Source organism: Thunnus maccoyii, chromosome 10, assembly GCF_910596095.1.
Source record: "Thunnus maccoyii chromosome 10, fThuMac1.1, whole genome shotgun sequence".
NCBI lineage: Eukaryota > Metazoa > Chordata > Actinopteri > Scombriformes > Scombridae > Thunnus > Thunnus maccoyii.
The window spans coordinates 1,536,624-1,556,656 of record NC_056542.1 but is presented as its reverse complement, the minus strand read 5'-3'; the positions used below and the strand labels follow the sequence as shown (position 1 = coordinate 1,556,656).

Sequence of the window (20,033 nt, the reverse complement as noted above, 5' to 3'; positions counted from 1 at the left end):
GCAGTAAAAGTACATAAGTATTATGAGCTTGATGTAGTTAAAGTATTGCAGTAAAAGTAGTGGTTTGGTCCCTCTGACTGATATATTATTATATATGACATCATTAGATTATTAATAGTGAAGCATCAGTGTTAGAGCAGCATGTTACTGTTGTAGCTGCTGGAGGTGGAGCTAGTTTACACTACTTTATATACAGTTAGCTAGTTTAGTCCAGTGGTTCCCAACCTAGGGGTCGGGCCCCTCCAAAGGGTCAGCAGATAAATCTGAGGGGTGGTGAGATGATTAATGGGAGAGGAAAGAAGAAAAAACAAAGTTCTGATACACAAATCTGTTTTCAGTTTTTGGACTTTTTCTCTAATCTTTGATTTTTGCTGAAATATTGGATCATTTGAACATTTATTGAAATGAAAGCATGTGAGAAGTTTAGAGGGAAAAATCACTATTTGGTGGAGCTGTTAACAACTCATAGACATGTGAAATGTGACCCCGACTACACACTGCTTTTTGTAAGATGTCAAAAGCCAAAAAGGTTGGAAACCACTGGTTTCATCTTTAACAATGTGTTGCCTTGAGATGACTTCTGTTGTGATATGGCGCTATATAAATAAAAATTGATTGATTGATTGATTGATTTTAAAAGCTTGTTATATTATCCATTGTGTCAAATCTTCATCTGAAAAGTAACTAAAGCTGTCAAATAAATGTAGTGGAGTAGAAAGTACAATATTTCCCTCCGAAATGTAGAAAGTAGCATCACATGGAAATACTCATAAATGTGCTTATAAATGCTTATAAATGTGATAAACTGTGTGCAGACTGACTCCAGCTCTCACAAAACATTAACATGATTCAGCGGCGCATTAGTAATTTTGTTAATCACCCATCACAAAAAGGTTTGTGGGAAACAGATGAACTGCCACTGATAAAAAGGGGGAATTTATTTGTTGGCTCCAGTGTGACAGAAGTCTCTGTTCATGTAACATGTTCTAATTAAGCTGTGATCAAATCTACAAGACACTGAATTTTAAATCCTGATTTTCTGCACATTCTTCAATTTTCAGGTTTCCGCACGTCCATATTTGGCTGTTAGGTTGTACGTATGTTACAGTTAAAGCTGCATCAAGCTAAATCTTCAATATAAACACCAGTGAATAATGAAGCAGAAGGTCCACATTTACTGTCGATTTTACAGACAATCAACACCCGACTTCCCAGCTTGAAGCAAATATAATAAAACTTATTTATATATTTTTTTATAGTTGAAATATAAAATCTCATTTTCAGTCTCTTAAATACCCGAATGGGAGTAAAATATGGGATAAATCTTCACAGTTTTTGTAAATTTATACTATGATATTGATATTAATTAATTTGACAATCACTAAGGCAAAATCTCAAATTTATATCATATAATAATGACTACAATGATATAGTGCTGTTATTTCTTTTTTCGGTTTCAAATGCTACATAGGAAGACATGTAATGTTGGCAGAAAGTTGGAAATCACGGTTCGAGACCACCTTAAAGTTTTTATTCTATTTTCTATTTTTTTTTTTATTTTAACCCAAACCATGATCTTACCACTCTTACCTAGTGGTTTTTGTGCCTAAACCTAACCAGACCTTAACAACCGCGTTGTCACACCATAAAATACAATTATTTTTAACAGTGACTGCCGTGATACTGTGCGTTAAAAAGTGACGCCAGCGGGTCCTGACCAAGCTTCGATATGTGACGAGTTGGGAGTGAGAACGTGTTGAATTGGTACAGGCAACTGAAAACTATAGCAGCATTCATGAAAAGTGTTTTACAATGTTTCTGCTGCTCATTCACACAATTATTCACACATTCACACACCGATTGCGGCAAGCTGCCGTGCAAGGTGCCGCACAAATATCAGCGTTTGGTATCTGGCCCAAAGACACTTCAGCATGCAGACAGGAGGAGTCGGGGCTCGAACCACCGCTTTACCTCCTGAACCACAGCCGCCCAGATACTAAACTATATACTATAATAGTATATATGGTCATATTGTACAAGCCCTTTGTACATTAAAACCTCCTTAAACACAAAATAAATAGAGGATAAAGGGTGAAAGGTGCATGCAAGACGTCTCAAAGAATATTTCAAGCTGTGATCTCTGTCCTGCAGATGTGAAGGTGAGTGCTAAGTTACATTTCATCCTGTTAAAAAGACTAAACTTTTCCATCAATGCACACAAGTAGCGAAGTCAGCTTTATTTATATAGCTTAACATCCTCAACATCCTCTGTCCTCACACTGTAAATCTAAACATTGGCTTTAATAAAAGGTATTGAGTGTACTAAACTCAGTTTTTATTAACATGTTGCTAACACTCATTTTGAATAAGTTACCTGTACTTTGTAGTTGAAAAACCTTCCAAACTCAGTATGCTCGAGTTGTATTGATTTAGAAAAAACAAGTCCTGGCAACTTAGGCCTTTTCATGAGTTAATGTACTTAGTTACATGTAACTACGTGCATTTACTCTTATACTTAAACACCCTACATATTAGAAGTGTTGGCACTTAAAGTATTTTTTCTTGTTAAGTTACTTCCTATTTCTACCTCCTTACACTTACACAGGAAAATGCTCCTCTATTTTTTTTTTTATTTTTTTTTTTTTACTTAATTTCTTTTCTTGCTTTTACATAACATTATTGGTACAACTTTATTGAACGACCAGGGCTGGCAGTGCCACAAAGTGCTACAGCCCCCCCCCCCCTCTAACGGTTCAACGGCTGCACATGCGCACTGCACAGATCATCAACCACCTGCCTCTTGGCGCGGTATGCCTATGTCGTTGGACTTGGACACGGCTGCAACGGCCATTATTTCAATTTTGGGATTTATCGTTCTGCTGCTGCTTGGAACATTGATATGGTGAGTCCATGCTTGACTAAAAGGGGAACTATGCAAGTGTGTTCGATTTTCTGCTGTTTCGCTAACAGTTCTCCCGGCCAATGCATTTGTTTTCGATGAAACCGACCAGAAAACAATCGATAGAGCGATGGATAACATTATCTATCATGTACGATGTTAGGACGTGTGTCTCTGTGTAGTCTTATCCGTCATTTGGGGTTAGCATTAGCTAGCGTTAGCAATCGCTAGCGTTAGCATTTATAGTTTGTGCTACCAAATAATTACAGACCTCTAAATCAACCCAAAAAATATATTGATGGCTTATATCCAACAACAGTATAGTGGTGCTTAGTGCTCAAAACACATTTATAACTTACATTTGTGTGATGTGGTGATTTTCAGTTTGAAAAGTAGTCCCCCCCCCCCCCCCCCCCCCCACGTAGCCAAGATGGCGGCCATTAAGGGTGAGAAGTGTCCATAGTTCCACACTCAACTTTTTGACTGTTTTGAGTGAAACATCTGGGTACTCACAGTGTATTTTTACATATTTCTCAGTGTGAACGCACTTACTTTCTCAAAATGTTAAGTGTAAGTACAGAAGTATGTGATTTGAGACACAGTACAAGTCTAGGGCTGGGGGTGGGGGGAAGGGGGGTTATTTTCTTAGAAGTTAAGTTAGCTTGGAGATGCAAGGACACGTTACTCGCAAAACACGACTGTCAAACGTAGAATAAAGTTGTAAAATCCCAAAACGTCAGTGAAATTAGGTGCTTTTGTTGTTGTCGCTAACGTAGGCTTTTTTTTAGGTGAAACCATGAGGGTGCATGCCTGGTGGGTCATGTTCACTTAAGCAATATTACTCGAGTGGGTGTCCTTTAGCGCCATTTGAGCACGACAGTGATGCGGTCGGGACCGAGGCGCTTGCGCCCAGGTCCGCAAGCATCACGGTCTCAACTCTGTCTATCCGACTTTGTAACGTTACACACAGGCAGGGAGAGAGCCCTCTCGGCTAAGACAGTTTCCAGCATATTCACAAAAAAATGTAGATTTAGTTGTTCATATGTGACTTTGGCAGCTGACAGGAACACCTACATGAGGTTGATGTAGTTTGTGATTAATTCGTATGGCGCGTAATACATAACCTTTCAAAAAAATAATAATCCAGGTGTGTGTGTGTGTGTTTGGATTGAAACTGAAATTAAATCCATTAGTACCTAGTTAACATCAAGACTGACAAACAGTAATGTTTTAAGGATAATAGGATCACTGTTAGACTCATAAGCTACATATCTGTCAGCCTTAGAACTGTCTTTGTGACTAATGTGTTTGTCATAGTTTTCACTTGTATTTGACCAACAGCATTGTAAAGCCTGGTCATATAGGAGATGGCTAAAATACTGTGAATGCTTGAATATTAAGTATTAACAGTTGAATTGTTTATTCTTTTTAACTATGTCTAACACAGGCTCAAACTAATGAGGAGTCCACACAGTGCACAATCTCAGCAGTAGACGGTATTTTCTCATGATTCTCCTTGTGCAGTAATTAATATATCATTACAACTACATGTTCTAATCATTTTCTTATTTTCTATCATTTCAGATTTATCAAGCAGACCAAACCCCTGCCTGGCCTTCATTCCGCTGAAGTGGACACATCTAGAGTATCCTCCAAGGTGAGGATTCTCATTGTCTGTGTGTGTGTGTTTATCTCTCAGGCTACAACTACATATTCTAATCATTTTCTTATTTTCTTTCATTTCAGATTTATCAATCAGGACCCTTCAAAACCAGATTAAACCTTCAAATGCAGTGGACATGTAAGTGCTGCACATTTTGTGCAGAAAAGAGAGGCCATTTACTTAAACATTACCGCTTAAAACATGGGTCCCATACACGGATTGCACAACTTCCTTGCCCACATAAGGAATGCATATGCACATTTAAGTCTTTTAATGCACTTAAGGTGCATTTATCTACCTGGCACACTCAAAAAGATCCAGGCAAAAGGAGTGAAACAGCATTCCACTGTCCGCTGTGTGACTTTGTTGAGCCTGGCACTGATTCAAACTTTTTCACCCATTTACGTGGGCATTTGAGACTGAAACAAAAGGTTAGTTGTCCATATCAAGGATGTAACATCCAGAGCAGCAATTATTCCACATTTAATGCACATAAATCCAAAGAGCATCCAGTACATAGTACAATGCCTTTCAAAACTGAAATTCTTTCAGGGAAGTTACCTGAAGAACCTCCCCCCAGTTTAAATATTCAAGCAAAGCAAAAACAACCCAGAAGGTGAATCATCAAGAAAAAACATCAAACGGCCGAAGAGGGGGGAAGCAAACTATCTCCCCAATTTACCCGACAGACAGAATGAAGAAGGCCTTGAAAGTGCCAGACTCGTTCTCGTGGAAGAAATGAAGAAAAAACAACACAATGGCTTGCTCATGGCAAACTTGATGGACCAGACATTCTCACTACGCCGGCAAGAGATCGTGAAAAAGGAGCCTGCTGTACAGGACATAGTGGAACGGTGGCCAGCCCTGTTTACAGAGGGAGAGGTAAGTTATTTTTGTCATGAATGGTCACTGGGAGTTTTTACTCTTGACTGCATATTTGAAAGCAGGTTTGATAAGATAAACAAAATAAAAATTTAACTTGAGAAAGAATAAATTCACTGCAGATTCACAAAGATATAAGTCTTTGTAAATGTTTATGCGTTAACATGTTCTTTTCAAGTAAAGAACTCTTGCTCTTACAGTGAGAATTTATTGATGTCATTCAGTTTTATATGAAATAGTATGGTGTGTGATTTTACCATACTTAACTGGTATTCTCACTGCCCCCCCACTAACCCATTGCCCTACTTTTTTTTTCTTAGGTCTTTGCAGAGTTTAGCAGAATTGCCACCAAACATCTTGAAAGCAGTTTCTTTGAGTCTCTTGACAAGCACACTCCACGGATCATTGAACTCCTGCAGTCAAAAAAGGGAGCTGCTGGACTGAAGATTCAAGAGTTAATGGCCAACTTGGTAAGAAATTAATTTAATAATTTAAGTTTTAAGTTCTTACTCTCATCTACATACACTTACAGACCAACATTTTCATTCTTTGTCTGACTTTTTTTATTCTAATTGATGTTTTCTGTCTCTGTCTTATAAGTCATCGGATGTAACTGCAAGATGCTCCGTGGTCCTCAAAGGCCTTCCCATCGTCTTTGGTGATGACCCAAACAAGTTCTATAAGACATGTTTTGTAAGTACTTGCACAAAATGCAGTATATTCACTTGTAATACCGACATCAAAGATATATGTCCCTCACATTTCTGCCTGTATTCATTAATGTAGGCCTTCCTTTACTGTCTTATCTTTCACTTCATTTCAAATTTAGAGGGTGTTATTGTAGCTATTGATTGTTATTCTATTGTTCATTTTTTGTCTCTCCATCGCAGATCTTAGTGTATAGTTTATAATGATCATAGTGTCTAACTATCCAAATACTTCCTGACTACACATTGTTTTGCTGATTGTTTGTTTCTTTGCAGGAGACAACGAAAGATGAGGCCATAGACAATGTCACAGTCGGTGTATTGACCATCCTAAGTGAAGACGATCCTGAGCAGCCCGTGTCCACAGCCATCGTCCTTGAGGGAGGTATTGTGATGGACAAAATTCGGGACTTGCCACAGGCATTTTGCCTCATATTTGGCCTCACATATGCCTTGAACCTCGATTACCCAAAATGTGTTGGAAACAAATTCAAATTCATTCAAAGTGTAATGCTTGGTTTGGGAAACAAAGCCCTCCCCCCAAAACTGTTAACAGTTAAAAACATGTTGTTTGATGAATGAGGAGTCAGATGTGAGGTAGCACTCAAGAACTGCTTATGACAGAGACATGAGAAGAGATGCCTTAACTAAACAGTATTTTGAACATTTTAAGAGCTGCCTAGATGCAGTTTATTTGTTGAGTTGATTTTCAAATCTGTTCAGTGCTTTTATGCTGGTGGTATATATAGTGCCCTCTTGTGAATTCAGGTGTTAAAATGTTGTGTAAAGAGAAATATATGTTGGATAATGTGGCATACCGTTAATGTTCTTATGACAGAGAAGAGGCGTTTGATGCTTTTATAAACAGCATTTTGAACTGTTTAAGAGTCAAGTGAAAATATAATCATCATTTCATTGTTCAATTGATACTCAGACCTGTTGAGTGCTTTTACAATAATGCCTTCTTGTGAATTCTGATGTTAAAATGTTGATTAAAAAGAAATGTGATATGTTGGATGATCTAGCCAGCAAATACCTGTAATCCAGCATAAATTGTGCGTGTTAAGATTCACAGTAAGTCTGCATACTGTTAATGTTTTTATGACAGGAAGAGAGGTTTGCTTTTAGCATTTTGAAATGTTCAAGAGTGACGTGAAAACATTTTCATTTCATTTCAATTTTTTTTACAATAGTGCCTTGTGAATTCAGGTATTAACGTGTTAAAAGAAATGTGATATGTTGGATATTTGGATACTGTGACCAGCACATAATCCATCAAAAATTGTGAGCACAAAATCTGCATACTGTTAATTCTGTACACGTTTTAAATAAATTGAATGCAGATGACATTCTTTTTCGCAGTATTTTTTTCTTTCAAATTAAGAGATGATAACAAAGTTATTTTAAGTACTGAAGACTCAGAATTGACGAGTTAATTTCAATACAATAAAGTTACAATAAATTACTTATTTTAAGTCCAATGCAGTCATAACCAGCAAGTTAATTCAAGAGCTGTGAACTCAAAATAATCATGTTTAGTTTAGTTTAGTAAACTTATTATAAACAAGTTCTCACAAGTACTGCACACTTATATTTAGTAAGTTACATATACTTAACTTAATCAAGTTTACTTAACTCAGTTAGTTTAAGGCAATGAGTTTGCATATTTTTTTTGAGTAACGCCAACTAATTACATTTTACAGTGCAGACCCTTGATTCAAATAAGGTAAAACTTCCCCAAAAACCATTTAATGGGGAAAAAATGTAAGAAAACTCAGGAGGAGCAACAGAGGAGGGATCCCTCTTCAGGACGACAGACAGGAAATAGATGTTGCGTGTACAGAATAGACTAAGAAAGTAAAGAATCATTCAGAGTCACTTACAGATCTGCTGCTCTGCATCTGCTCCCTCTGCATCCAAACGCAGGAGTTGCTCCGTCATGTAGAGGTGCTGAAGATAAAGGGGGAGGAGGAGGAGAAAGAGTAGAAGCCAGCCTCCTCCTCCTCTTCGTCCTCCTCTCACCACAGTTTACAGAAGAGATAGATAACCTCTAATTAATTTTTTAAATTGCTGTCAATGAATCAGAGTTGGATTTTAACGTGAAACATATTTTAGAGGAAATCTGGCCATCAGAGCTGTTTCTGGCTCTAAAAGGATTAAAAAATATAAATAAATAAAAAGGGCTACTGAGAGGTCATGAGATGATTGATGGGAGTGGAAAGAAGAAAAAACAAAGTTTTGCTAACAAATGTGTTTTCAGTTTGGGGGATTTTTCTCAAATCTTTGCAAGTAGTTTTTAAAAGGTTCCCAGAAGTTTCTCCTTGTATTCATCAGACCACTACTGTCTCACAACAGTTAATTACACTTTGAGAATTTTTGCATACATGTTGAGTAAACGGTTACAGTTGGTAGCATTTGAAGGTCAACGTTTGATTTATCAATTTTTATACCAAAGTTTAATGATAAACTTTGGTATAAAAAATGTAATATTTTGCATTTTTGCTTGAGAAATGATGAGTCATCAATTATGAAAATGGTTAATTTTCTGTTGATAGAGTAATCAATTTATTGACAAATCACTGCAGCTCCACTTTTGATCACAGTAAAATTGGCTTTAAAACAAGTGCATTCTGTCTGTAGTACACGGTTTGTGCCCTCTAAAATTCTAAATAACTGTAAATGTCCAATAAACTTCTTCCAAGTTCAAATGTACTCTGGTTTAAAAGCTAAAACAGGTGTTAGTGCTCTGGCAGAGTGAGTGTCTGAGACAGTGGGAGGACATTATGTCGGGAAGAATTCTGTTTTAGAAATCTTCTGGATGATTTCTGTAGAAAATAATTCAACTGAATCTGACCCTGGCCACAGGCCAGCTTCCAGTTCTGAGGAAATTCTGAAGAAAAGATGTTAATAAGTGTTATGTGACTTGATGCCATGCTGTAATCAATGTATTTTTTAATAAAATGGGTCAAATGAAAGCAGACTCTCTGTTTCTCCTTACCTGTCTGGTTCAGTCTCAGCTGGAAACTACCTGGTGAACATAGTGTAGCATTTTGAACGTTTACACTATACTAACACTATTTAATATATTTTACAAATTTCAGGTAAAATATTTACATTCACAGTATTTATCAAATTCAAATATATACAAACTTACATGTATTTAATTAAGTGATCATTGAAATAATTTACTTTAAGTCATATTTCAATTTTATCTTCATCATCAGTTAATCTTCTTCTGATGTTTTGTTCTGTTTTGTACAGACCAAAAATATATTCAGTTTACAATCATATATGACAAAATCTTCACATTAGAAAAGCTGCAACCAGAAAACTTTTGGCATTTTAGAAAGAAAAAAATTCAAATTCATTTTCTGTTGATCAAGGAAGGGTCAAGTTCAAATGAAAGGGACTGTCAACAATTTTTAACCTCACTAAAAACTTGTCATTTATATGAAATCAACAGTTTGTTTTCTAATTGCTATATTTATGCCTATTTATTGTACTTTTTTGGGGGGGAGGTTACATCGATAACATTAAACTCAACATTTAGTGTAGGTTGTAGGCTGAAAAGGTAGAAAACGATGACCTTTTGCACACTGGCACATAGCCAGTGTTGTTACTGTCAGACACATAAACTGTATAAAAGTAATGGACATAGCCATTGTGATGTCACAGTTTTCAAGCCTCAATTTTGGCATTTTGGCATGGATGTATCATAAGAGCTGGATACCGGACTGAAGATGGTGCCTATTTAGTCCAGTAAGAATAGTTTGCCTGGCACATATGGCAAAAAACGTTTCTAGCTTCTGGGTTTACTTCCGGTGTTTTTTTGCAGCCCACTGAATATATGCAGTAGTGTTTATCTGCTCGGCCCATAGACTTTACATTGTGATGATGTCACAGATTTTAAAATCGCTTTTCTCTGCTTGAGGAAAGTCTTACAAATACAAAACCTCCATGGATCAAAACTTCATGATAGCGTCATAATTGACCTTGTTTGAAGTTAGAGGCGTCCTGTCAGCAGTTTTACATACGTCTCTTTTACAGTGGTGGTCTATGGGAAGATGCTTTTTGGGCTGCGGGAGGATTTTTCACTGCAATGCCGAGAATGACCACCGGGAAAAACTGGCTACAAGGCTGAGTGTTGGTGCCGTATCCACTCTTATAATACATCCATGCATTTTTTGATGTTGCCATCTTGGTTTTGGAACCAGAAGTGACCATTTTTGGACGAGAGGGTTGAGCTAACCAAAGCGCTAGCACTAGCAACTGTAATTCACGTTAACTGTGAAATTGTGATGCTAATTTTGGCTATCAAAAAACTTTCTTAAAGCTGGAGTGCAGGACTTTTGTCTCCTCCTTCTGGCAGTGAGAGTAATTACAAAAACATTGTTGACACGTGCTTTCACCACAGGCTCCACTGTAGCTAGGGTGACCATTCGGGACAGTCCCTGATTACGAGCAGTTGTCCCAAATCCCCAATCCTGTCCTGTTTGTCCCGAAAATGAACCGTTGAGATAATAATTATAGATAATATGAACAAGCTAAAACGAGAGCTGTCTGCATTCTGTTAGACTCCACTTGACTTGAGACTTGAAGGCAAAATGCTGAGGAGATAAAATAAAGATAGGCTGTATGAGTTTCTCAGTCAGGCCTTACGTTCCTGAGGTTTGGGCATAAAGCAATGGTTTGCAAAGGAGTGGCAAATGTGGAGAACATACATTTCAGGACTGTGGAGATGATGTGCAGACTAAATGTTGCATTTGCGGTGGCCAGCACCATGTGACATATTAGGGATGTGAAGTCAACAAAAGAGCAGTGGAAATTCAACAAGTGGAAACAGTTAACAACATAAGTTAAACTAAAGCAGTGAAGAAATAAAAGTGCAAGGACAAAAGGGAAAGGAAGAAAGCTCAAAGCTCAAGCTAATTTTGGTCATTGCTTGCGTATTCAAAAGATAAAACAAGATAATCAAGATAAAACAGAAAACTGATATAATTGTGAAGGGAGCTGAAAATTTTTGGCTATGAAAGATCTTTCCTGGGAACTAAGCAACAAAAGATTTGAGGCAGATAGGAAACCGGGGGTCTTTGGATAAAAGCCCTGATGATTATCCCTCAATGGCACGCAAGGAGTTTCATGGCAAATGGTCATGAAGTTAAGGATTTATTAGAGGACTCAGGAGTTAACCAGAAATGATATTTATTCAAGAAACTTGGCTTAAACCAGCATTAGATTTTGTAGTTACAGGCTATGATAATATAAGCAGAGGCAGAGTGGAGAAATATGTTTTTAAAAACATGTAGAAATTGTACATAACCTTGATTTTGAAGCTGTTTTTATTTTATTGTCACCACAGCAACACTTAGAGCACTTAGAGTGTTTGTTTTAAAGAGGAAAAGTGCCCCTCAACCACATTTTTTGCTGCTGACAGTAAAGAGCTGATCACATGACACATCCTCTTTTACCCAGAACAGCCGCAGCAGCAGGAGCCAGAATCAGCAAACAGTCTTAAGGTTCCACAAGCTGCAATTATTGACTTTCTCTGAACTACTATTACCAGAATTTAACTTTGGTTGTTTTTATGCTTGCTCTCAGATTATACTATTATGATTTCCTGAAAGAGTAAAAATAACTAACCTAATTATTCTTAACTAATGGTAACAGTTCTCTTGTCACCAGTGTACTATGTCAAATCAAACAATAATTCACACTATTTTTGTTTTACCCTCTGTTGCTCAAAAATAAGCCAAAGCAACAAGAGGCATAGCAAAGCGACCTGATCCATTCCTGACCTACTGCCACTCACTCCAACGCTGCAGGAATTACAGGAATTTGCACCCAACACACTTAAACACAAATGCACCTCTCATGGATGTAGGAAGAAGACCATTCCTGAAGGATTCCTGAAACATCTCTAAGAGGGGTGTAAGTAATTTGGACTGAAATTTTGTATATATATGTCTATAGAGATGCCATCTGGACTCGCTGCTTTTCCAGCCTGCATATAGCCAATCGCTCTTGCAATTCCTAGTTTTGTTAATTCTACATCTAATGTTCTATTATCCACCCCAGAAATTCTAGGAATATTGAGGTTCTTTAGGAATTGTGTCTGTAAATCCAGGCTGGAAGAGCGCTCAGAGCTGTACAATATCCCATAGAAGGCCTTGAAGGCCTCGATAATCTCTTCAGGGTCCACTATAGTTATATCATTTGGAGCATCAATGCAGTTAATAGACCTTTCTGTCCGTTGTTGTTTAATGCACCGTCCTAAAAATTTCCCAGATTTTCCCCCGGTCATAGTAGGACTGTTTGAGTCTCAATAAACTGGCAGCTACTTTGTTAGCTAACAGTTCATTATACTGTGATCTAAGTAGGAGTAGTTTTGCATGTGCAGCTATAGAGCCAGGCTTGTTTTGGTAGAGATCTGTTTCAAGTTTTTTTATTTTTTCATTTAATGTCTTCAAGTTGTGCACTCTTTTTCTTTGAGCTAGTAAAACTAATTCTTTGACCCCTAATAAAGGCCTTGAATGCCTCCCATCTTGTGCTTGCAGATGTTTGGAAAGTATTACATTCAAAATATAAGTCAATCTAAAAAATCTATGAATGTGGGGTTCATAAACCATCTTGGTTGAAAGCAACACATTGAAGGATCATTCATGAGTTTAGTATATCTGCACGGTCAGATAAAACTATACTGCTATATTGACATTCGTCAATTTTGGAAACAAGTAAAGCTGCAACTAAAAAATAGTCTATACGTGAATAAGTTTTATATGTGTTGGGATAACAGGAATATTCTACGGCATTTGGTTTTCCATGTTTCCATATATCCAACAAATTCAATTATTTGATAAAATAGTGTATTGTCTTCCTTGATCTTGTGTGAGTATTATCTGAGCTGGATGGTCTGTCTGGATTAATAATCTTTCCTTCTGGCTCCATCTGGAAGGAAGGATTATTAATTAAACTAAGTAAATTAGGGATTAAAGGCCTGATCTATAGGTGGCTCAAGGACTTTTTATATGGAAGATCGATTCAAGTAAGAATAGAGAAGTGTTGATCAGGACATTTTGTTGTTGAGACTAGTGAGTCCTATTTATTTTCTATTATGATAAATGATGTTTTTGTAAGTTTGGAGAATGGGATGAGATTTTCTCTTTTTGTAGGTGATGGGGCAATTTGGAAGAGAGGAAGGAATTTGAAATTTATTGTGAAGAAACTACACGTATAAGAAAGCATTAAATGTAATTAGATGTCTGGTAGGAAGTGAATGGGGGGCAGAGAGAACAGCATTGAAAACCATTTACAGTACATATGAATTATAAAATCAGTATAAGATTATGGGTGTGTGGAGTTTGGATCTGCAGCAAACACATCTCTCAAAAAGTTGGACAATGTTCAATATCAGGCTTTAAGACTATGTTCAGGTGCCAGTAGAACAACCCCAAAATCAGCATTACAAGTGGAATTAAGAAGAATGCAGCTGTCTTTAAACTACTGGGTTAATTTAAAAGGACATTATGAAGATCATCCAACACAAGATGCACTAAAACCCTGTTTGGAAAAGGAGAGGGAAGAAACAAAATGTTTTAGATGGACAATAGAGCAGAAAGCAAAAGAACTTGAAATAACTGACATAAACATTAGTCCAAAGGTAAGACATCAATAATGCATCTGTGGATACTTCCTGACCCTGTTGTAGATCTCACATTGATTGGCAACAAGAACAAGGATAAGGAGTTTATTTTACCTCCACAGACAATAAAAACCTATATAGAAAATAACTACTTAAGTTATGTTCAAATTTATACAGATGCTCCAAAGAACTCAGCTAACAAAGTTGGTATTTCATTCATAGTTCCAGATTTCAACATTAAAATTCACAAACGAATCAGTGAATCATTGTATACTGTATACTGGAGACATGCTGGCAAGTTTGTTCGCATTACAGTGGGTTGAAGATGTGAGACCTTTGAGAGCAATAATATGCTCTGATTCCAGCTCGTCATTAACCAGCTTGAAGCACAAACATTCAGACCGCCGACCAAATGTTTTAACAGAGATGCAGCAAACACTAAAGAATTCAAATGATGGGACTAAGTAAGACATGTGTATGGATTCCAGCACATACAGGAATTAAAGGAGATGAACTAGCTGAAGGTGGCTGAAATTCAAAGGAAAGCAGGTATGATGAGAAGCATGGTGAGAACCTGGAGAGAGGAAACAACAATATCCAGGCTACATGTGGTTATACAGGATTAAACAGTGAATTATTTAAAATAGAAAAACATACAGGAAGGTGAGAATTTTGTGATCAAGAAGAAACTTTAGAACACTTTATGTTTTACTGTCTAAAATATGAGGCTGAGAGAAGGGAAGTAATACTGAACCTTAAAGAAATAAAGTTATGCTTTGATTTAGGTGATCTTTTACAAAGAAGTTCTGGAGTAAAGTGTTATCTGTTTTTGTTTCAATATCTTAGGAGAGAGAACATGATAGAGAGAATATAATTTAATTAATGATTGCATAGTTGGAATCCCGATCTACCCTCTATTCCAGTTGGTGGCAGTAATGCGCCATAACGTTGTTTGCAAACAGCCGTAATACTCAACAGGAAGAAGAAGAAGAAGAAGAAGAAGAGGAGGACGAAGAAGAAGAAGAAGAAGAAGGAAAAACAGCACGGCAGTTTACGACACTTCTTATCTTCATACATCTATGAAGTAAACATGAGGAGAGTCCTGTAGCCGGAGAAAACCCTTATGGTGAGAGCATAAACCCAGAATTTAAATACTTTTAAAATGAAATTATCACATAGAAGACGCGTTTTATTATGACGCGTCTGTTTTTGCACTCAGTGCACTTCCCTTAAAAAATTAGTTAAGTTAAAGCTGTTAGACTGTAGTTTAGCCGCATTTCGCTAACAGCTAATAACCCAGTCGGTTTCGTTTTCTGTCAGTTTGTACAATATTATCTGAGATATACGATGCATCTGTTAATTTAGTTAATTGATTCTATGAAGTTTACTTTCACCCTCAACGTTACCGTGAAACGTCTGTTAGGCGTCGAAAAGCCACCGCGCCGATCTCCGTTAAAAACTTACTACATTTAAACTTTTCGTTGCCAGATGTGAAACTGCACTCAGAGTACAACATGTCTAAATAATGTCTTGAATTATTTCAGTGTCTTCCTCAATTCGGCATTCATCCAGGACCCCGAACACTGTTGGTTTTTAGCTAAACTATACAATCAGTTCGTTAGCTTGCATGCTGCTAACTCAGCCTTCAATTAAACGTGTCACCATGATGGCAGAAGTAAGAAAATCACTAAAATACGTATTTCTTCACCATGGAATGTAATTATTTATAAACCAAATTGTCTGGAAGATACAGATTTTTTTTTATATTCCTTCATGTTGAATGTCTGGCGTGTAAGACACATTTTAAGTGGTATTGTAGTGAATTGTTAAGGCAGTTTGGTGTGATTGTTGGAGTGGATTGCTGCAAAACTAAGTTTCGCTGTGTTTTAATATGCAGTGACAATAAAGCATAATCCTGTTAGGCAGCACAGCAACACTGTTAATACTGAACTGAGCTCTGAAAGTGAAGTTACTGTTGTACTTCTCAACAACAGTGATGAAAGAAGTGTTCAGATCTTTTACCTCAGTAAGCTGCTAAAAGTATAATAAATTAATTATATTTTAGTTTGACTATATTCAACCTCAGGATTAGGTTGCACCTGCTGTCTGGAAATCCATCACTAAGTTTGCATGAAGTCCTTCCTAAGCAGTGTTGGAAAGTACTTTTACTTTCACTCAAGTCCTGTACTCTTTGAAAATGTCTATTTTATGCTACTTTATACCTCCACTCCACTAATGTAAAAATACTCTATAACAAGTAAAAGTCCTGCATGTAAAATCCTGCCACAGTAAAAGTACATAAGTATTATGAGCTTGATGTAGTTCAAGTATTGCAGTAAAAGTAGTGGTTTGGTCCCTCTGACTGATATATTATTATATATGACATCATTAGATTATTAATAGTGAAGCATCAGTGTTAGAGCAGCATGTTACTGTTGTAGCTGCTGGAGGTGGAGCTAGTTTACACTACTTTATATACAGTTAACTAGTTTAGTCCAGTGGTTCCCAACCTAGGGGTCGGGGCCCCTCCAAAGGGTCAGCAGATAAATCTGAGGGGTGGTGAGATGATTAATGGGAGAGGAAAGAAGAAAAAACAAAGTTCTGATACACAAATCTGTTTTCAGTTTTTGGACTTTTTCTCTAATCTTTGATTTTTGTTGAAATATTGGATCATTTGAACATTTATTGAAATGAAAGCATGTGAGAAGTTTAGAGGGAAAAATCACTATTTGGTGGAGCTGTTAACAACTCATAGACATGTGAAATGTGACCCCGACTACACACTGCTTTTTGTAAGACGTCAAAAGACAAAAAGGTTGGAAACCACTGGTTTCATCTTTAACAATGTGTTGTATTTTAAAAGCTTGTTATATTATCCATTGTGTCAAATCTTCATCTGAAAAGTAACTAAAGCTGTCAAATAAATGTAGTGGAGTAGAAAGTACAATATTTCCCTCTGAAATGTAGAAAGTAGCATCACATGGAAATACTCAAGTAAAGTACAAGTACCTCAAAATTAAGTGCAGTAGTTGAGTAAATGTACTTAGTTGCCTTCCATTACTGGTAAATATCAGCTTTTATCCCGTCTAACGTTGTCATTCAGGATCTGCATGCAGACGTCTACAGTGGAAGGATTTCTTAGTGATTTGGCGCCACCTTGTGGTATGTGTCAACAGTTTAAATACATTTGATTCATTTAAGCAAGACATAGTTTTCAGTATTGATCATCTTTACCTACTGAATAATAGTGTGGATACATCAATTAAACATTTTGTGTTGTACTTTTCTGACTTATAATCACTAAAATCCTCAAGACCTCAGCAGTTGGAGGGTTGTTGGTATGAAGCATTTGGTTTTCTAGAGTATTGAAACACTTCCTAATGGATCTATGGTTTTTGTTTTTTGTTTAAACAATGTAAATATTTATCAAAGAGCCCAAAGTGATCAGCAGCTAAATAATCCCAAAGTATTGATTTTATAATGTTATGATGCTGACTATGGAGCTGCTGCTGGACAGTAATTCAATATCATCATTGATTCATATCACAAAGACACAATCTGATTAACTATTTTGATGATTTATTAATCATTTGACATAATTTTTTAAGAAAAAATGTCCAAATTCTCTGATTCCAGCTTCTTAAATGTGAATATTTTTTGGTTTCTTTAGTCTCTCTGACAGTAAACTGAATATCATGTTTGAGGACGTCGTCTTGGTCTTTGGAAAACACTGATCCACATTTTTCACCATTTTCTGACATTTTATGTACCTAACAATAATGCATTTAATCTGTATTGTACTTTTTATTCACAGTGAATCTCACAGCATTAAAAACATATAACACAAGAAAATAACAAGAGTTAAGACAATATTCAATAACGAAAATAATCGTCAGTTGAAGCCCCATTAAAAAATAATCTAAAAAGTTCTGAAACTGCAATAATTAAGAGTGACATTCATAAATTTAAATGTTTGTTTTAACAGTTTCTGTTTTGCTTTTAACAACTGAAACTTTGAAAATGCAGCTGTCTACATGAGTGGCCATAAAAATATTAACACACTAACAGAGGAAAAGAAAACAGTAATGAATTTTAAAACCTTTAATAATAAAATAGAATAATGAAAATAAAATAAAAAGTAAATGCATCTATTTGCTTTGTCAATAATAATAAAAAAAATTAATATCTCAGTTTCTGTTTAAAGAGATTTTATAAAGGACGACAGATTAATTGATAATGAAAATAGTTTATTAAGTGTTAAAGATTCATAAAACTCCTTTTTAAACATTAACTAATTAATGAATAAACTAAGTTGTTTAACGGATATGAAGAGTTTGGTCTCATGTAGTGCATAACAGTCAAAAACAGGTTAGTTATGATTATTTCATGGAGATTTGTGTACATTTGTCTTTGTGATTCTGATAAAGCTGCGAATAAGAAACAGTGAGGATTCATCTGTAAAGAGCTGAAGGTGACGTCTTGTTTCCTCTGAGCAACAGTTTAAAAACCCCCAAATACTTAATTTACTGTAATGTTCCACAAGAAGAAGTTGACGATTCTTCCATTTTCTTAGAAGCTGAACCGTCAAATGTTTGGCTTTTTTTCCCAGTTGATCAACTAATCGATTAATCGTTGCAACTCCAATTTTAATATAAGAAAAGATGTGATGAATATTGTGACTGTTCTCAGCATCAGTAACATCTGTCTGTCTGTCCATCTGCAGATGGAGAACTACAGTAAAGCTCGGACGGTGGAGCAGCCGTCCGTCTGTCCGTTCCCCGGCCTCCCCGCCGACACACCTGAGGTCCGCGTCAAAGATGGCAGCAAGATCCGCAACCTGCTGCGCTACGCCCTGAGCCGCATGGAGGCCAAGCCCCGAGCAGCGGCGGGAGAGGAGGAGGGGGGAGGCGTGGCTGAAGAGGGGCAACAGGAAGCGCCGGGCCGGCCGCTCTGCCGCCATGTCGTCTTCACAGCGAGCGGTAAGGGCGTGTCCAAAGCCATCACGTGTGCGGAGATTGTGAAGCGGCGTGTGAAGGGGCTCCACCAGCTCACCAGGCTGCTGTACAACACTGTGGAGGAGGTGTGGGAGCCGCTGGAGCCCGCCGCTGGCCTCGACAGCCTGACGGTCAGCAGGAACCTGCCCGCCATCTGGATACTCCTCTCCAGGGAGCCGCTGGACTGCAGCCAGCCCGGATACCAGGCGCCCGGCCGCTACGACGCCCTGTGGGCTCAGACTGTCAGCAGAGAGGAGGGTGGAGGCTTCACTGGACAGAGAGCAGGACACAGGAGGAAGAGAGGAGGAGGAGGAGGAGGAGGAGGAGGAGGAGGCGGCAGCGGCAGCAGCAGCAGAGGAAAGGGACCCGGCCGTCAGACTGGACGCTCCAGAGAGCCGATTAAAGGACAGAGCTGATTTAGGTTTTACACGCTGCATGGACACAAAGACTGAAGCGCTTTAAAGCAGAACGAAGTGACAAGTCGGCAGATTCAAAGACTTTCACACAAAATTAGTTTCACTTCATTTCTTTAAAGATCAACCTGCAGAGAGAGAATCCATCACAGTCAGCTCAACGCTCTTCTGTTGAAGTTACATTTTTACTGATTGTCATCAGTTATTATTATTATTGTTATTATTATTATTATTATTATTATTGAAATAGAGTTATTTGAGCGTACAGAGGCGACTTTGTGTGATTTGACAACATTGCGGCAACTAACTCTTATCTTCTAGATGAATCAATTACATAAAAATGAAATGTCAGAAAATGATGAAAAATGTGGATCAGTGTTTCTCAAAGATGATGTCATCAAATGTCTTGTTTTATTCACAACACAAAGCTTATTGACTTAAAAAAATGACTCAAAATTATTGATCAAATACTTGATAGATTAATCGTCTGTTGATCAACTAATTGATGCAGCTCCAGTTGACTAAACAATCTCAACTCTAGGTCCACTTACTTGCTTGTTCTGCAGCTTTTAACACACGGTGTTCATCGGCTGCTGTTTCCATGGTTACTAATGAACTGTTAAACGTGGGTCCTACATCCTTTTTAAAGTGACTGAAAGTGAGAACAATGTGCTAATGAAGACTGTGTGATGTGGTCAAAAGCTCTGGAACAAGCCAGCAAAGGGGAGAACAAGTGAGATGGTTTCGTCACCTCCTTTGTGTAACTTTCAATTTTAGTTACTTCAATCCGACATTAAAGTCATATTAATTTTAAAGATTGTCTGCAGTTACAGTGG

General features: G+C 37.3%; 3 protein-coding genes across 9 annotated transcripts in view; 2 read left to right on the top strand and 1 right to left on the bottom strand.

Moving 5' to 3' along the window:
* Positions 1-9,082, bottom strand: part of LOC121905979 (collagen alpha-4(VI) chain-like) — a 61,930-nt gene extending 52,848 nt beyond the window's left edge. Inside the window, exon 1 of the mRNA XM_042424602.1 lies at positions 8,035-9,082. The gene's annotated coding sequence lies outside the window, so the exon portion shown is untranslated. The remainder of the gene's footprint in view (positions 1-8,034) is intronic.
* On the top strand, positions 2,745-7,500 carry LOC121905993. Of its 6 annotated transcripts, XR_006098509.1 has the most exons (7): positions 2,745-2,902; positions 4,347-4,395; positions 4,484-4,556; positions 4,646-4,700; positions 5,765-5,914; positions 6,045-6,137; positions 6,428-7,500. XR_006098509.1 is itself a non-coding variant. In XM_042424628.1 (6 exons), exons 3-6 carry the CDS (start codon positions 5,301-5,303, stop codon positions 6,731-6,733), a joined length of 693 nt encoding a protein of 230 aa, XP_042280562.1. In that variant the 5' UTR covers positions 2,745-2,902; positions 4,347-4,358; positions 5,251-5,300; the 3' UTR covers positions 6,734-7,500. The 6 variants fall into 6 exon arrangements, 4 of the variants coding, with proteins under 4 accessions (XP_042280562.1, XP_042280565.1, XP_042280563.1 ...); XR_006098510.1 differs by lacking the exon at positions 4,347-4,395; XM_042424628.1 differs by lacking the exons at positions 4,484-4,556; positions 4,646-4,700 and adding an exon at positions 5,251-5,444 and having other exon boundaries at positions 4,347-4,358.
* Positions 9,083-14,788: 5,706 nt separating the features above from the next.
* rpp25l (ribonuclease P/MRP 25 subunit-like) lies at positions 14,789-19,544 on the top strand. 2 transcript variants are annotated; one of them, XM_042424633.1, is made up of 3 exons: positions 14,789-14,916; positions 16,894-16,952; positions 18,514-19,544. In XM_042424633.1, exon 3 carries the CDS (start codon positions 18,514-18,516, stop codon positions 19,198-19,200), a length of 687 nt encoding a protein of 228 aa, XP_042280567.1. In that variant the 5' UTR covers positions 14,789-14,916; positions 16,894-16,952; the 3' UTR covers positions 19,201-19,544. The 2 variants fall into 2 exon arrangements, with proteins under 2 accessions (XP_042280567.1, XP_042280566.1); XM_042424632.1 differs by lacking the exon at positions 16,894-16,952.
* The last annotated feature ends 489 nt before the right edge of the window (positions 19,545-20,033 follow it).